Source organism: Dermochelys coriacea, chromosome 26, assembly GCF_009764565.3.
Source record: "Dermochelys coriacea isolate rDerCor1 chromosome 26, rDerCor1.pri.v4, whole genome shotgun sequence".
In the NCBI taxonomy this organism is placed as follows: Eukaryota; Metazoa; Chordata; order Testudines; family Dermochelyidae; genus Dermochelys; species Dermochelys coriacea.
In genome coordinates this window covers 16,043,060-16,059,475 of record NC_050093.1, presented here as the reverse complement: position 1 = coordinate 16,059,475, position 16,416 = coordinate 16,043,060, and the positions used below count along the sequence as shown (strand labels likewise).

General features: G+C 48.1%; 1 protein-coding gene across 2 annotated transcripts in view; it reads left to right on the top strand.

The window, feature by feature from the left end:
* Positions 1-3,129: 3,129 nt before the first annotated feature.
* The window catches only part of CKAP2L (cytoskeleton associated protein 2 like), a 40,597-nt gene continuing 27,310 nt past the window's right edge, over positions 3,130-16,416 (top strand). Inside the window, exons 1-2 of one of the 2 annotated variants that reach the window (XM_038384880.1) lie at positions 3,130-3,213; positions 15,276-15,342. In XM_038384880.1, the coding sequence (XP_038240808.1) occupies positions 3,183-3,213; positions 15,276-15,342 (98 nt within the window). In that variant the 5' untranslated portion in view covers positions 3,130-3,182. The remainder of the gene's footprint in view (positions 3,214-15,275; positions 15,343-16,416) is intronic. The other variant, XM_043502973.1, reaches the window with a different exon arrangement.

Sequence of the window (16,416 nt, the reverse complement as noted above, 5' to 3'; positions counted from 1 at the left end):
AGCTCACGAAAGCTTATGCTCAAATAAATTTGTTAGTCTCTAAGGTGCCACAAGTCCTCCTTTTCTTCTTATTTCTTTACATTCTACCTCATCATTGATATACAATGCTACTCCACCACCTTTACCTTTATTTCTGTCTTTCCTAAACAGCACACACCCTTCAATACCCGTAGTCCAATCATGACGACTGTTCCACCATGTTTCTGTTATTCCTATAATATCTGGTTTCACTTCCTGCACCAGTAGCTTTAGTTCCTCCATTTTGTTACCTAGGCTCCTCGCATTGGTGTACAAACATCTTAATTTTTGCTGTTTGGCCTCACTCACATTCTGTACCCCTGGTCATTCTACAACCAGTATGACCTATTAGACTGGTATCCACAAATGCCCTTCCTCCTTATATCCATTCTCCTACCCATGGCTGTATCCTTTCTTACTTTGTTTTCTTCCCTCTCAATGCTAAAATCCAGTGTGGAGATTACCTGGACATCTCCCAACCATCTCCCCCAAATTCCTAGTTTAAAGCTCTCTTAATCAGTTGTAAAAAAGAAAAGGAGTACTTGTGGCACCTTAGAGACTAACAAATTTATTTGAGCATAAGCTTTCGTGAGCTACAGCTCACTTCATCGGATGCATTCTAACACGGCTGCTACTCTGAAACCTGTTAATCAGTTATGCCAGCCTCCATCCTAGAATTCTATTTCCTTCCCTACTCAGATGAAGTCCATCCCGAGAGAACTGTCCTCTGTCCATGAATGCCTCCCAGTGGCCATACATCCCAAAGCCCTCCTTATAGCACCACTGCCTGAGCCATCTGTTGATTGTCATAATCTTGTCACACCTTTGTTGCCCTTCTCTAGGAACAGGCAGAATCACACTAAGGAACACCTGAGCCTCGATTTCCTTAAGCGCCTTCCCCAGCCTAGCATAGTCTCTCTTAATACTTTCCAGTGAGAATCTAGCCATATCATTTGTTCCCACATGAAGGATAATTAGTGGATTCTTTCCCGCTCCCTTTAGGATCCTTTTCAACCTCAGATCTACATCCCGTATCTTAGCACCTGGAAGACAGCACACCCTTCTATTCTCTGGATCAGCTCTGGTTATAGACCTGTCTATTCTTCTCATGCCTGACGAACCTGATTGCCTTCTATGATGAGATAACTGGCTTTGTGGACATGGGAAAAGTGGGGGACGTGATATATCTTGCCTTTAGCAAAGCTTTTGATACAGTTTCCTACAGTATTCTTGCCAGCAAGTTAAAGACGTATGGACTGGATGAATGGACTATAAGGTAGAAGGAAGGTGGCTAGATTTTTGGGCTCAACGGGTAGTGATCAACGGCTTGATGTCTAGTTGACAGCTAGTATCAAGCTAGGGGTCAGTCCTGGGGCCGTTTTTTTCCCAGCATTTTTATTAATGATCTGGATGATGGGATGGATTGCATCCTCAGCAAGTTCGCAGATGACACTAAAGCTGTGGGGAGAAGTCGATATGCTGGAGGGTAGGGATAGGGTCCAGAGTGACCTAGACAAACTGGAGGATTGGGGCAAAAGAAATCTGATGAGGTTCAACAAGGACAAGTACATAGTCCTGCACTTAGGACGGAAGAATCCCATGCACCGCTACAGGCTGGAGACCGACTGGCTAAGCAGCAGTTCTGCAGAAAAGGGCCTGGGGATTACAGTGAACGAGAAGCTGGATATGAGCCAGCAGTGTGCCCTTGTTGCCAAAAGGCTAACAGCATATTGGGCTGCATTAGTAGGAGCATTGCCAGCAGGTCAAGGGAAGTGATTATTTCCCTCTATTTGGCATTGATGAGGCCATATCTGGAGTATTGCATCCAGTTATGGGGCCCCTACTACAGAAAGGATGTGGACAAATTGGAGAGAGTACAACGGAGGGCAACAAAAATGATCAGGGAGCTGTGGCTCATGATTTATGAGAAGAGGCTGAGGGAACTAGGCTTGTTTAATCTGCAGAAGAGAAGAGTGATAGGAGTCTTCAACTACCTGAAAGCAGGTTCCAAAGAGGATGGATCTAGCCTGTTCTCAGTGGTACCAAGTGATAGAATAAGGAGTAATGGTCTCAAGTTGCAGTGGGGGAGGTTTAGGTTGGATATTAGGAAACACTATTTCACTAGGAGGGTGTGAAGCACAGGAGGTGGTGGAAGGTCCATCCTTAGAGGTTTTTAAGGCCCGGCTTGACAAAGCCTTGGCTGGGATGATTTAGTTGGTGTTGGTCCTGCTTTGAGCAGGGGGTTGGACTAGCTAACCTCCTGAGGTCTCTTCCAACCCTAATCTTCTATGATCCCTGGCCCCACCCCAGAGCCTGCATCCCCAACTGGAGCCCTCACCCTCCCACACCCCAACCCTCTGCCCCACCCCAAAGCCCCCTCCTACACCACAAACTCCTCATCCCCAGGCCCAGCCCCATCCAGAGCCCACACCCCCTCCTGCCCCAGCCCTGTGAAAGAGAGTGAAGGTGGGGGGAGAGCAAGAGAGGGAGGATGGAGCAAGTAGGGGCAGGGCAGGAGTGTTATAGAATCATAGAATATCAGGGTTGGAAGGGACCTCAGGAAGTCATGTAGCCCAACCCCCTGCTCCAAGCAGGACCAATCCTCAATTTTTGCCCCGATCCCTAAATGGCCCCCTCAGGGATTGAACTCACAACCCTGGGTTTAGCAGGCCAATGCTCAAACCACTGAGCTAGCCCACCCCTAACCAATGGTTTGGTTTTGTACCATAGTGGAAGTTGCCAAGTATCGGGGGGGGGGGGGGGAGCCATTAGTCTGTATCCACAAAAACAATGAGGAGTCTGGTGGCACCTTAAAGACTAAATAAATCCGTTAGTCCTCATTAGAGAGTGGGCACCCGCGGCAGGGAGACGGTGCAGTGTACAGCGCCGAGCGCCCTGATCCCGAGCCTGGCCCGCAGTCTGCAGCCGGGGAGGCGTCTTTCTCCCCGCCCCCTCAGAAAGGAGGCGGGAACCGAGCGCGCACCCCATGATTGACACCCCGCGGTCCCGCTCGCCGCGCCTCGCAAGCCAATCGCCTGCGCCGCGGGCTGCCGCAAGCTCGGCTTCTCTCTTATTGGCTGCTTCGAACGCCGCGGCGGCCAATGGGCGCGCAGGAACGGTCGGCCGCGACAGCTGCGGGCCGCGGGCCGAGAAGTCGGGGCGCCATGGAGCGGGCCAGGGCCGCGGCCGCCCAGGGTGAGCGCGGGGTGGGGGCCCGTCCCCCCTCCGGCTGGGGCTGGGGCTGAGGCACGGTAGGGGGGGAGGGGGCTCCTCGGTCCTCGGGGGGCCCCGTCTCAGGTCGCCGGGGTGTCGAGCGCCCGCCCCCCTCGCTCCTGGGGGAGAGGCCGGGCCCCGTGCGGGCCGCCCTGGGGGAGGGGGAGCAGCGCTTCTCCGGGCGTGGGTAGGAGACGCTGCAGCGCCTTCCTGTGCCCCTTTTGTCTCGCCTACCCCCGCGTCTACCTCCCTTGGAAACGACTCGTTTCCAACCCCCCCACACCGAACACAGAGGCGTCAGCCACGCTATTGCTGACCCTCTCACTTTAGCATGTCGGTATAAAATAACTCGGCCGGGGTATGCATTTTGTACTTGCGCTCCCGTGGCTAGTATACACAGCGGTATAGATATTTCCTTGTCTGTATGACATTTTAGTTTTGTACTCGGGGTGTAAGGGGTTAACTGATCAGCTTCAGAGGAGCAGCCGTGTTAGGCTGTGTCCGCAAAAAGAGCAGGAGGACTCGTGGCCCCTTAGAGACTAACACATTTATTAGAGCAGAAGCTTTCCTGAGCTACAGCTCACTTCATGGGATGCATTGATGCTTATGGGTTTCTTATGCTTATGCATCCCATGAAGTGAGCTGTAGCTCAGGAAAGCTTCTGCTCTAATAAATGTGTTAGTCTCTAAGGGGCCACGAGTCCTCCTTTTCTTTTTGCGAATACAGACTAACACGGCTGCTACTCTGAAACTTATGGGTTTCTGTTAATGGTTGAACTCTGGCCTGGTAGCTTGGGGCTGCAGGTGCCCAGGGTCCCTCGGGGCTGCCGGCTCTGCTGCTGCTGGGAATCCCTGCGTGCCTGGGGTCTCTCTGGGCTGTGGCACCCTAGGTGGGGGGCCAGTGACTAGGACCCCTAATTCCCCAGGTAAATGTTTAATCATGTAACCGATAGAATTTTAATCGGTTGCATGGGTACTGTTTTTACATGTTGCTTACATCCCTAATTTGTACTGACTCTGCTAGTGTTTTTGATGTAGCCTCTTGTAAAACTAGGCTAATATCTAGATGAGTTGTTGTACTTCCTAGAAGATCTCAGTGTATCCCCATGGGTACACCTGGTCGAGAACCACTGCTCTAGTCTAATACCTCATTCTGTTTCCACCTTGAATTCCCTTTATGCCAAACGCCTGAACACTGAACTCCTTGTTTTTCTTTTCTTTTTTTTTTTTTTGGTCAATAAATGCATTTGTGTGTGCTGTACTGGCCTAATACCTTCCCCTATATTCATAGTCAGGCACCCAACCTGCTGCACTAGGGCATTCTCTCCAGAATGATGTTGCCTCTTTATTTTATGGGACTCAAATTAAGGGTGTCTCTGTTTCCTTATGTTTTGCCCCATCTGTCTTTCTGTGTTGTCTGTCTCTAGTCTTATAGTGGGTTGTAATCCCTGACCCAAAGAGTTTATCTTTTAGTTCTATTTGCACAGCATTTGACACAACAGTATACTGGGGGTTCCTAGGTAATGCAGGTAATTCCTATGGTAATGCAAATAATAAAATGGAAATAGCTATATACTTCAATGACAGACCTCTTTGGGCTGGTCTACACTAGTGAGGTACTGCAGGAATTCAGCTGGGTTAGGGTTGGCAACTGGTTGAGATACCACTTGGGGCCGGTTGCCCAAGGCTACTCAGCTTGGGCATCCAGCTGCCTAATGTCTGGTCTCCCCACATACAAAACACTGTAAGGTGGGGGGGGGCAGCGGGGACGGGCCCAGGACCAGATTGAAAGGGCAGTGAGGTACTATAGGGATTCAACTGGCCATGATTCTGTCCCTGACTAGGCTTCTGGGCCTTGCACCTGCAGTTCTTTTGGGTATGTCCGAGACACCCACAGTTGTAACAGGTTACCTTATTTTTTTGTTGTTGCCACAAATGCAGTGTTTGTACACAGCACCTAGTTACACTGAGTGCTAAGTAAAAGGCTCCATATTCCAGCTGCCTGAGCCTTCCCATCTGTTTCTGTACTGCCCATTGATGGGGGTGTGACTGCTCTTGACTCAGCTATGACTCGTGTTCTTACTCTAGGTCCAGGATATTGAATTCACCCAGATTGAAATGAAGGTGATTTAAGGCCTGAAAATTGGCAATGAATGTCTGAATAGCCTGGCTTTTTATATCTTTAGCTTGTCTGGCTTCACATTCAGAGGCCCACATATAGATGGGCTCATAATCAGAGCCTGGATTCACTCCCAAGTAAAGGGCTATTTGCAGGTGGGAGTTAAAACCTTCCTGTAGCATTTTTAGAAACACCTGATCAGTTTTCTTTGCATTGGGAATGCTTGCATTACTTGAATACATTTCCCATTTTCGCTCACAATATTAAGCAGCAGGTTCATCCTTGCCTTGTATGCATCCCACTATTAGTCCCCAGTTACTGGCTCCATTCCCCCGAGATGTTTTGGATGGCTTCCTTAAAATCAGTGCAGGCATGAATCACATCACTTTCTGATTTAAGTTTGATGGAGGCCCAAGTACCATTCCGCTGCTCTTCTGAGAGGATCTTGACCCATGAAAGGTTGAGACTTTTAGCCTTAGTTAGGATATGAAGATCCCTGGGATGTAATGTATCGGTGATAACCATCTGACTTTTTTTTTTTTTTTTTCAAAAATTTGGGATCTTTGGGCTTTAAATCGGGGAGATTTTTCAGTAAGCCTTTCATTTCTTCTGTGCTGAGAGGAATGTAATTATAAGTATTATGAGCCACTCTGTTATCTGCTGGCCCTGACCATGGTGTGGTTACTTGGAGAGGGGCCAGGGTAGTGCTGGCACTTAAGTCTGGGTTAGGAGGAGGGGCAGGAGGCCAATTATCCCAGTTTTTCCCTGTGTGTGCCAGGTTCCAATCTTGGATTTGTTTTTCAAGGTGTTTCTAATTAATTTAGTTTTGGTCTTTTTCAGTATCGCTGCTTGAATCAGGGTCAGTAAAATTACCCTTCTGTTGTATGCTAGCAGCAATACGGCATGCAAAGGAGCTGGTTTCTTTTATATTTGCTTTCAGAGTATTGTTTTCTGCTTGAAGCTTACTTAATATGTGGTTTAAATCTGTCTTTTGCTTCAGCTCTGATGTAAGTGTCTTTTGGAGCGTTTCTAGTTCCCGTAACTTCCTTTCATATTCACAGTATAGTATTACAATCCCCTTCTCTAAACTTCCTTTTGTCTGACCAGACCACACAACACACTATCCATTGTACTCCCACCCTCATTCCATCCATCTTTTGTCATCATCTTTTGAACCTTTTCATGTCTTCCTTTTATAAAATCAATGAGCCTCCCTCTTGTAGAGGGCATCACTGATGTTCCCTGAGGCCAGTCAATGAGTTTCCCTCCTGTAGAGGGTATCATTGGGGCATGCCAACAAGTCCCCCTCCCATAGAGGGTATAGTTGACGCATTCTGAGGCAATTCATACGACATCGTATCCCAGCTTCCACAAACCCACTTAAGCTGTGCTTCAGGGGAGACTGACTGAGCATACCCTTGTACTCGGTCTACTGCAGCATGCACTCTGGTGTTCAATACCTGGCGATGAAGCCTTCGCCTCCAGCAATCTCTGCACCCCAAAAACCTTGGCCACAAACACAGTCCCGTTCAGTCCTCTTGTCTGTATCCTATATGTGGTTTGTATTAAGAAGGGGGGTGAAGGGGCGTTTTGGAGTCCCAAACCAAAGTGCGCGCTAGTAAAAGGGTACTCGCCTCTATCCCTGGTTGTGAGAAACTCTTTCTGAGGATTCCCGATCACACCTTGCTCGCTGCGCCAGTCTGTTAAGTAAGGAGATTTTTTTCCCCCAAGAATCAGGCAGGCACAGACAATACTGAAGGAGGCACAGGTGCCAACTTTTCCTGGCGCTAGTGAGTGCTTGTGCCCCCCTGCCCCGCCCCAACTCCACCCCTGCCTCGCCCTCATTCCAACCCCTTCCCCAAAGTCCCTGCCCCAACTCCGCCTCCTCCCCTGAGGGCGCCATGTTCCCCGTCCTCCCCCCTCCCTCCCAGTGCTTGCCACCGCAAAACAGCTGTTTCGCGATGCAAGTGCTGGGAGCCAGGGGGAGAAGCAGGACGTGGCGGCGCGCTCGGGGGAGGAGGCGGCGGAGGTGAGCTGGGTGGCGGGGAGCTGCCAGTGAGTGCAGAGCACCCACCAATTTTTCCCCATGGATGCTCCAGCTCCGGAGCACCCATGGAGTTGGTGCCTCTGGAAGGAGGATTTATTCATGGTACCAGGAAGATTGGTAAACAGCTTCCAAGGTGTGGGGTTACAGTGACCAATTATATACCTTTCTTTTATCACTTCATTTGCATTTATTTTGTTCTTACAGAGACAAACGTTGTTTCAGAGACAGAGAACACACTTAACATGACAGTGATAGGAACAGAACATACGCATAAAACTGTTTTGATTACGTTAATTATTCATGACTACTTTAAGGAAAAGGGGTGGGGCGGAGGTGAATGTTTACAGATATCCAGAGGGCTGTGAAGGGAGGGTTTATTCTGTTCTAAGAGCTGAGTTACTGCACGGACATTTGACCATATAAGTTTATAAAGTGTTTAGTTTTCAGTGTCCTTGGGCTTCTGGTGTTTCTGCTTGTTAGTTTTGTGGGTTTCTGTCTCATGACTAACTGAATTTTAAGTAAAAGAAAAGGAGTACTTGTGGCACCTTAGAGACTAACAAATTTATTTGAGCATAAGCTTTCGTGAGCTACAGCTCACTTCATCGGATGCAGTCAGTGGAAAATACAGTGGGGAGATTTATATACACACAGAGAAAATGAAACAATGGGTTTTATCATCACTCTCCTTATAGTGTGTATGATAAAACACATGGGGGGGGTGTAAATCTCCCCACTATATTTTCCACCGAATGCATTCGATGAAGTGAGCTGTAGCTCACAAAAGCTTATGCTCTAATAAATTTGTTAGTCTCTAAGGTGCCACAAGTACTCCTTTTCTTTTTGCGAATACAGACTAACACGGCTGCTACTCTGAAACCTGAATTTTAACTGTTGCCTAACATCACTGAGGTTTGTCTAAAGAGTTTGGAATTAAGCGTTAGCCTACAAAGCAGAGAAAATTGTGCTCTTTTTGGTAAGTTTGCATAAATAAAGGTTAGGAGTTGTATTTTTTTCTGGTTGTCTTTTTAATATTAGACATATCTGGTCTTGTCTAGCCCATTTTTTAGTAGAGGACTCTGGATGACTAGAGAACTAGTGACTTTAAGAAGATGAAAATTAAATAACTGAGGGAGAAGAAATTTTAGGCAAGACTCACTGTGATGCTCTGTACCTCAGGGGGAACACCCCGCACCCCCATGTTCATCCTTGTAAAATGATTGTGTGGTATCTAGTGCAAAGTTTGTCATGTCAGGTGTCTTCAGAAGGCTCATGATGCACTGAGCATTGTTGTTATAGTGATGTTACCATAATTGTTACAGCAATGTTATAGGTTATAATTTCATGTATATAGTTGGGAGACTGAAAATGTGTCTTCATGGCTTAAAATAAGCTCAGGCAAAAACTTTCCAAGAGCAAAGAGGCAGTTCACACCTCATCAGGGCATGTATGGGATAAACCCAGTCCAGCCTCACAGGAGCCCTAGGCCAATGTCCTTTGCAGCAACAAAGGATCTTTTGGACTCTCAAGTGAGTCACACACACCCCCTTCCTTTTGTCAGTTTGGGACTGTGATGAGGTAATGCTCACCTGACTCTGAAGGGTGGGGGCAAAGCCAAGAGGGAAGAAAGAACATGATAAAAGAGAGAGATGTTTGCCATGCTTCCTCTCTGTTCCACCTACATCTACAGACACCACACAAAGTGACTAAAGCCCTGATCAAAGGGGAGAGCCTGGCTGAAGGGCAACCAGCCAGCCTGTGGTGAGAAGCATCAACGGCAGAGGTGGGCAAACTACGGCCCATGGGCCACATCCGGCCCACAGAACCCTCCTTCCCAGCTCCTGGCCCTGGAGGCTAGCCCTTGGGCCCTCCCCCACTGTTCTCCCTCCCCCTCAGCCTTGTGCTCTGGGTTGCCGGGAAGTGCAGTTGCAGAGCCGCGGCCTGACCCAATGCTCCAGGCAGCACAGTAAGGGGGTGGAGAGCGGGGGGGAGGGGTAGGATAGAGGGCAGGGGAGTTGGGGTGGTGGTCAAGGGCGGGGGTGTGGATAGGGTCGGGGCAGTCAGAGGACTGGGAACAGGGGGGTTGGATGGGGCAGGGGTCCTGGGAGGGCAGTCAGGAAGGAGTGGGGGGTTGGATGGGGCAGCAGGGGGCAGTCGGGTTTTCAGGGAGCAGAGGGGGTTAGATGAGGCAGGAGCCCCAGGGAGCTGTCAGGTCAGATAGGAGGTGGGGGCTGGGCCATACCTGGCTGTTTGGGGAGACACAGCCTCCCCTAACTGGCCCTCCATACAATTTTGGAAACCCAGTGTGGCCCTCAGGCCAAAAAGTTTGCCCGCCCCTGATCTAAGGGCTTGGCTACACTTGCAAGTTAGAGTGCATTAAAGCAGCCCAGGGCACCCTAACCCCTGACGTGGCCACACTGGCAAGGCACGTAGAATGCCTGGACTCCACGGCTGGAGCGCTCCTGATAATCCACCTCTACGAGAAGCATAACGCTTGCTGCTCCCCAGCTGGAGCATCGCAGCGCCATTTAGGTGCCCTGGCCTATTAATGCGCTCGGATTGGCCTCTAGTAGTGTCCCACAATGCCTCTTCTAGACGCTCTGGTCATCACTTTGAACTCTACTGCCCTGCCTTCAGGTGACCAACCATCAGACCCGCCCTTTAAATTCTCTGGGAATTTTGAAAATCCCCTTCCTGTCTTCTTAGCCAAGCGTGGAGTGCTCTCGGTGAATCTTTCCAGGTGACCATGCTTCCACCTGCTAGGTGATCCCCAGTATGGAGCAATGGCAAAGTGCTGGACCTTCTTGGTGTTTGAGGGGAGGAAGCTGTCAGGTCCCAGCTGCGCTCCAGCTGTAGGAATTACAATACCATAGGGCAGACATCAAGGGACATGATGGAAAGGAGCCAAGAGCAGGACACACTGCAGTGCAGGGTCAAAGTGAAGGAGCTGCGGAATGCCTACCTCAAAGCGCAGAAGGCAAACTGCCACTCTGGTGCTGCCCCCGTGACCTGCCGTTTCTACGAAGAGATGGACGCAATACTTGGGGGCGACGCCACCTCCACTCCAAAGACCACCATGTACACTTCACAGCCCAGTTCAACAAGGCGGGAGGAGGAAAGGGGGGGACAGCCTGGCATCTCTAGATGCATGCAGTCAGGAGCTGTTTTCAAGCCAGGAGGAAGGTAGCCAGTCGCAGCGGATGGTACTTGGGGAAGAACAAATAGCAGAGGAGGTTCCCAGTAAGCGGCTTTTATTTTGGGAAGGAAGTTGTTTGGTGTGGGGCTCTTGGGGCGAGGAGGGTTAGGGCTGCACGCATGCCTAGATGCGGAATAGGGCATTGATGTGCTCTCTCATATTGTGGTAATTGGCCTCAGTGATCTCTTCAAAGGTCTCATGCAGAAGCTGGGCAATCTGCTTGCACAGGTTCCTTGGCAGAGCTACTGTGCTCCATGTCTCAGTAAGGCTAACGTGTCCGCACCACTGCACCGTGATGGGTGGGGCGGACCATTGCTGCACACAGGCAAGCTGTCTATGGGCCAGAGCGGAAGCCGCATTGTAGTTGAAGACCCTCCCTTGCTTCCCAGGTCACCCTCAGCAGCGAGATATCTTCCAACATGAACTCATCCTGTGGAAAATGTGGAGATAGTGTTCAGTATAAGGTCCTCCTGCAGCTGTTGACTCTCCCCAAGGCACAGAACCCCAGAGGACAGTACGGCCATAAAACAATCAGTCCCTCTTGCCCCTGTGCTTACTCACCATCTTGGGACTCCTGTGGGTTATGTGCGCTCGCTTTGGGACGGGCAATTTCTGCTGTTGTGTACATTGTACTTTAAGTATGTCCGAATCATTGCTCTGTCTGGTGTGAACAATGCTGCCTGCGTTAAGTGTTGCATTTTGGCTTTACAGATGCAACCTTGAGATCCTAGCCGTCCTTGTTATCAACGGCCGAAAGACTCCAAAGAGTCAAAACGTCCGTGAAGAAGCAAAGAGGACATGCTGCATGAAGTCATGCAGCAGTCCTTAATGAAAATCAAAAAGTGCAGGAGAGTGAAAGGCGGGTCCGCCAGCAGAATGCAGCTCGCCGGCACCAAAGCATGGAGTGGCTGCTAAGCATCATGGAATGCCAAACGGACTTGATACAGGCACTCGTAGCAATGCAGGTGGAGAACTTCCATGCCTGCAGTCCTTGTCCCAAAACTTTTCCTTGTGCCCCCATGTCACCGCCAACCCACTTTTCCCAACATCCGGATTCTTATCGCCACCAGCTGCCTCCAACAGTTGTAGCTTTACCACCTGCAAACTACGATCCTTACCCACTGCACTGAACCCCTATCACCATGCATTTTAGCCAGCCTGAAGTGCCACATTCATTGCATGGCACTCCAGACACGAAGACTGAGTGTGATAACGGGACATACACATCTGTGATTGTCCCGTTCCCCACTCCACCCCCTTCCCTCATGCTACACAGCACAGATGTGTCATTCCCTTTCTGTTCCCCAAGCAGTTGTTTCTTTTCAATAAATGAATTTTTTGGCTTTGAAAACCTTCTTTATTACTGCATTAAGTAAAAGATGCAGTGCTGTTGCTTTCCTGGGCTACAGTAAGTCAGTGCATCATGCGTAGCAAACCACAGATTCCTACTAACATTGGAACTGCTGCACTTCACTCCCGTGCAGGGCAACAAACATTACTGGTGGCTTTCAGCCTCAAGTTGCTCCCTCAACGCATCCCTAATCCTTGCAGCCCTGCGCTGGGCCCCTCTAATAGCCCTTGTCTCTGGCTGTTCAAATTCAGCCTCCAGATGTTGAACCTCCAAGGTCCGTGCCTGACTGAATCTTTCACCCTTCCATTAACAAATGTTATGGAGGGTACAAGCATGCAGATATAACCATGGGGATGTCATCGGCTAGGTCCAGCTTCCCATACAGACAGCACCAGCAGCCCTTTAAATGGCCAAAAGCACACTCCACAGCCATTCTGCACTGACTCAGCCTGTTGTTGAATCGCTCCTTGCTGCTGTCAAGGCTCCCTGTGTAGGGTTTCATGAGCCACGGCATTAAAGGGTAAGTGGGGTCTCCAAGGATCACAATGGGCATTTTGACTTCCCCTACAGTGATCTTTCGGTCTGGGAAGAAAGTCCCGGCTTGCAGCTTCCTGAACAGGCCTGCGTTCCAAAAGATGCGTGAGTCATGCACCTTTCTGGACCACCCTGCATTAATGTGAATGAAATGCCCACAGTGATCCACATGCACCTGGAGAACCACAGAGGAATATCCCTTCTGATTTATATACTCGGCGGCTAGGTGGGCTGGTGCCAGAATTGGAATGTGCGTCCCATCTATCACTCTTCCGCAGTTAGGGAAACCCATTTGTGCAAAGCCGGCCACAATGTCATGCACGTTACCCAGAGTCGTCATTTTTCTGAGCAGGATGCAATTAATGGCCCTGCAAACTTGCATTAATACGATTTCAACAGTTGACTTTCCCAATCCAAACTGGTTAGTGACCGATCAGTAGCTTTATGGAGTTGCCAGATTTCAATAGCCACCCATTTCTCCACTGGGAGGGCAGCTCTCAATCTTGTATCCTTGCGCTGCAGAGTGGGGGCGAGCTCAGCACACAGTCCCATGAAAGTGGTTTTTCTCATCTGAAAGTTCTGCAGCCACTGCTCGTCATCCCAGACTTGCATGCCGATGTGATCCCATCACTCAAGGCTTATTTCCCAAGCCCAAAAGCAGCGTTCCACTGTGGTGAGCATGTCCGTGAATGCCACAAGCAATTTCATGTTGTATGCGAGTAGACATCGTCGGACTCCTCACTGTCAGTTTGTAGCTTAAGGAGTAACTCGACTGCAATTCGTGACATGCTGGCAAGACCCATCAGCATATTCCTCAGCAGTTCGGGATCCATTCCCGCAGACCGAAAGGGAAAACAACACACGCAGTACAAAAAATGTTGAAAGATGGTGCCAAATGTGGATGGAATCACAGGGATCGCTGGGATGCAAAGCAATGCATCATGGGGCATTGGGAGAGAACCCAGAATGCCCCGCCCCCTTCCCACAAGGCACAGTGCCAGAATGGGAAGAGGTGCTCTGTGGGATAGCTGCCCATAATGCATAGCTTGCAATGCAATGCAAATGCAGCAAATGTGGCCACGCCAGTGCACTTACAGTTGACAGTGTGAACACACTGCAGCACTTTCCCTGCTGCAGTCTCCGAGGGCTGGTTTAACTAAGTGCTCTACATCTGCAAGTGTAGCCATGCCCTAAGATTGTAAGGGTGCTGGAAGTGTTAAAATCAGCTTAGAACGCGTTCTGCTTTTATTTCATTTGGCCAAATCCAACTTGTTATGCTTTGACTTATAATCACTTAAAACCTCAACCTATCTTTCATAGTTAATAAATTTGTTTGTTTGTTCTACCAGAAGCAGTGCGTTTGGTTTGAAGCATGTCAGAGACTCCCTTTGCGATAACAAGCCTGGTACATATTAATATCTTCGTTAAACTGACGAACTTATACAAGCTTGCAGCGTCCAGTGGGCATACCTGGACACTGCAAGACAGAGGTTTCCTAGGGTTGTGTCTGGGACCGGAGATATTGGCTAGTGTCATTCAGTTGCACAATCCAAGGAGCAAAAAGAAAAGGAGGACTTGTGGCACCTTAGAGACTAACAAATTTATTAGAGCATAAGCTTTCGTGAGCTACAGCTCACTTCATCGGATGCATTACGTGAGCTGTAGCTCACGAAAGCTTATGCTCTAATAAATTTGTTAGTCTCTAAGGTGCCACAAGTACTCCTTTTTTTCTTTTTGCGAATACAGACTAACACGGCTGCTACTCTGAATCCAAGGAGCAGCTTACATGCCAGACGCTGTGCATGAACAGCCTAAGAACGGGGGCTCTCACAGCAGAGCAGGGTAAGGCTGGCTCCCAGAATCAAGGATTGGAGTAACCTAGCAGATCACTGGTCCAGATAATACCAGAGAGGAATGCCCCACTCACTTTGGGGGTGGGGGAAAGCATCTATTAACTCATTTTTCGTTAACATGTTTATTATGCTAGTGCCTAGGGGCCAACCCCATTGCGCTAGGCGCTGTACAAACAATAGATGGCTTCTGTCCCCAAAAAGCTTTTGTATCTAAATAGATAGGACAGACACTAGGTGGGGCAAGGGGTATAACAGACAAGCAGAGTGAACTATGTGATGGCAGCAAACGTCATGTTAGGCTTTGTCTACACTAGCACTTAAGTTGGCAAAATTTTGTCAGTCCGGGATGTGAACACCCCCCCGCCCGACTGACATAAGTTTCCCTCCAACATAGTGCTATCCACCCCGACGCTTTTGTTGGTGAGAGCGTCTCCTGCCGACATTGGAGGTGGTTTAATTATGCCGGCGGGAGAGCACTCTCCCACTGTCATATAGCTGCTACACAGGAGACCTTCGCCTCTCTAAGGTCTGTAGTGTAGACATAGCCTCAGTTCTCCTTTTTAGTTTAACCTTTGAAAAATTCAGCATAGCACCATCCTGCCCTGTACTCCCAAAATCACCCCAAACAAAACAAACTTTCATCTGAAAGATGAGGCCTTGTTTTGTCACATCTTATAGAACTCAAGTCTTACTTTCAGATGTTAGCTTGAATACTAACACCACAAATATAAACTAGTTTTATGGTACATCTGTTTCAGTGACATATTTCTAGGAATAGTGTCACCTAGTGCAGTCAGCAGAGAAGGGGAGCCCAAGAGATGTTTTAGGGTAAAATAATTTAAATGTGAATTAAAACAAATCAGCCACTCTCATTAATATGTTAGAAATATTAAGTCCTATGATTTTTTTTTAAATGTATATTATACTTTTACTGTGATCTCGTTGCAGAAGAGCGGCAGAACAAGCTTCAGGAGTATTTAGCAGCTAAAGGAAAGCTGAAATGTCCAAATACAAAGTGAGTTTGAACAAATTTTTAATTGAATCCTGTGTTGCTTGCTAATATTTAACTTCAGAATTCTCAGTTAATTATTAGCTGAGAATTCCTGTTTCCCTGTGCTTAGCTGCCCCTATAATGACAAAGAGGAACATATTTTAGTACCCCGGTTCTCAAGTTGTGGTCCCCACAGAGTTGCTGTCACAAAACAGAATCATCTCTTCTTAGTTATAGTCTCTTCAGGTATTTTTTTGAGTCTTTTTGTCCAATTAAAGGGATATAGTTGACTCAAATTACACTGGTCAGAATATGTTGACTATAGTTAGACCTAAGATTACTGTAACTGAAAAATTAATCACCCTGTATATTTGACAAAAAAAATCTTATTCGTTGTGAGTTAGGGCCCAATCTTGGAATAGGATTTCTGAGGACAGACTCTTATGCTTAAGGAAATCCTGTTGGAGGACAGAGGCCTTGGTCAGTTTCCCTTGTTTCTGTGGGGGATCTCTCACAGAAAAGCATTTCACTTTTTAAAAATGAGGTTGTAAGCCACAAATTGGCAGATGAATTCGTGTGGGAGGGAGCAGGTGTAGAACCTGAAATTGTTCTTAATTCACCTTTTTAAAAAAATAAAAAAGACTAGATTTCTAGTTGACTTTCAACTATATTCTGAGTAAATGCTTTGTCTCTAATTTTGAGGTTTGTAAATTGCACAATGACTGCATTTTGTGCCTGGTGCCAACATTAGAGGTAGTAAAAATATAGGGGAGCAGAACCTAATAACTGTGACCTGGAGAGAATAGAGCAGGGGAATTTGAAGGTGATATGGGGAGATTTGGTGCTAATGTTTTTAAAGTCATGCTCCCAAGGAGAGGAAGCAAATAGCTCAGATAGTGTGAGGTGGTAGAGGAGAGGCATTAGAGACTTTCTCATCTTGACTCTTTAATTCTGATATAATAATCAGTTGACAGGTACTAGTACTATGGCAAAAGTGAGTCCTCTTTGTAAAAATAAAAAAAAATTCATACATGTTTGTGGGGTGATGAGGAATAAGGGCTGGGAGCCAGGGTTAGAAAACTGCTCCCTGCCTTTCAA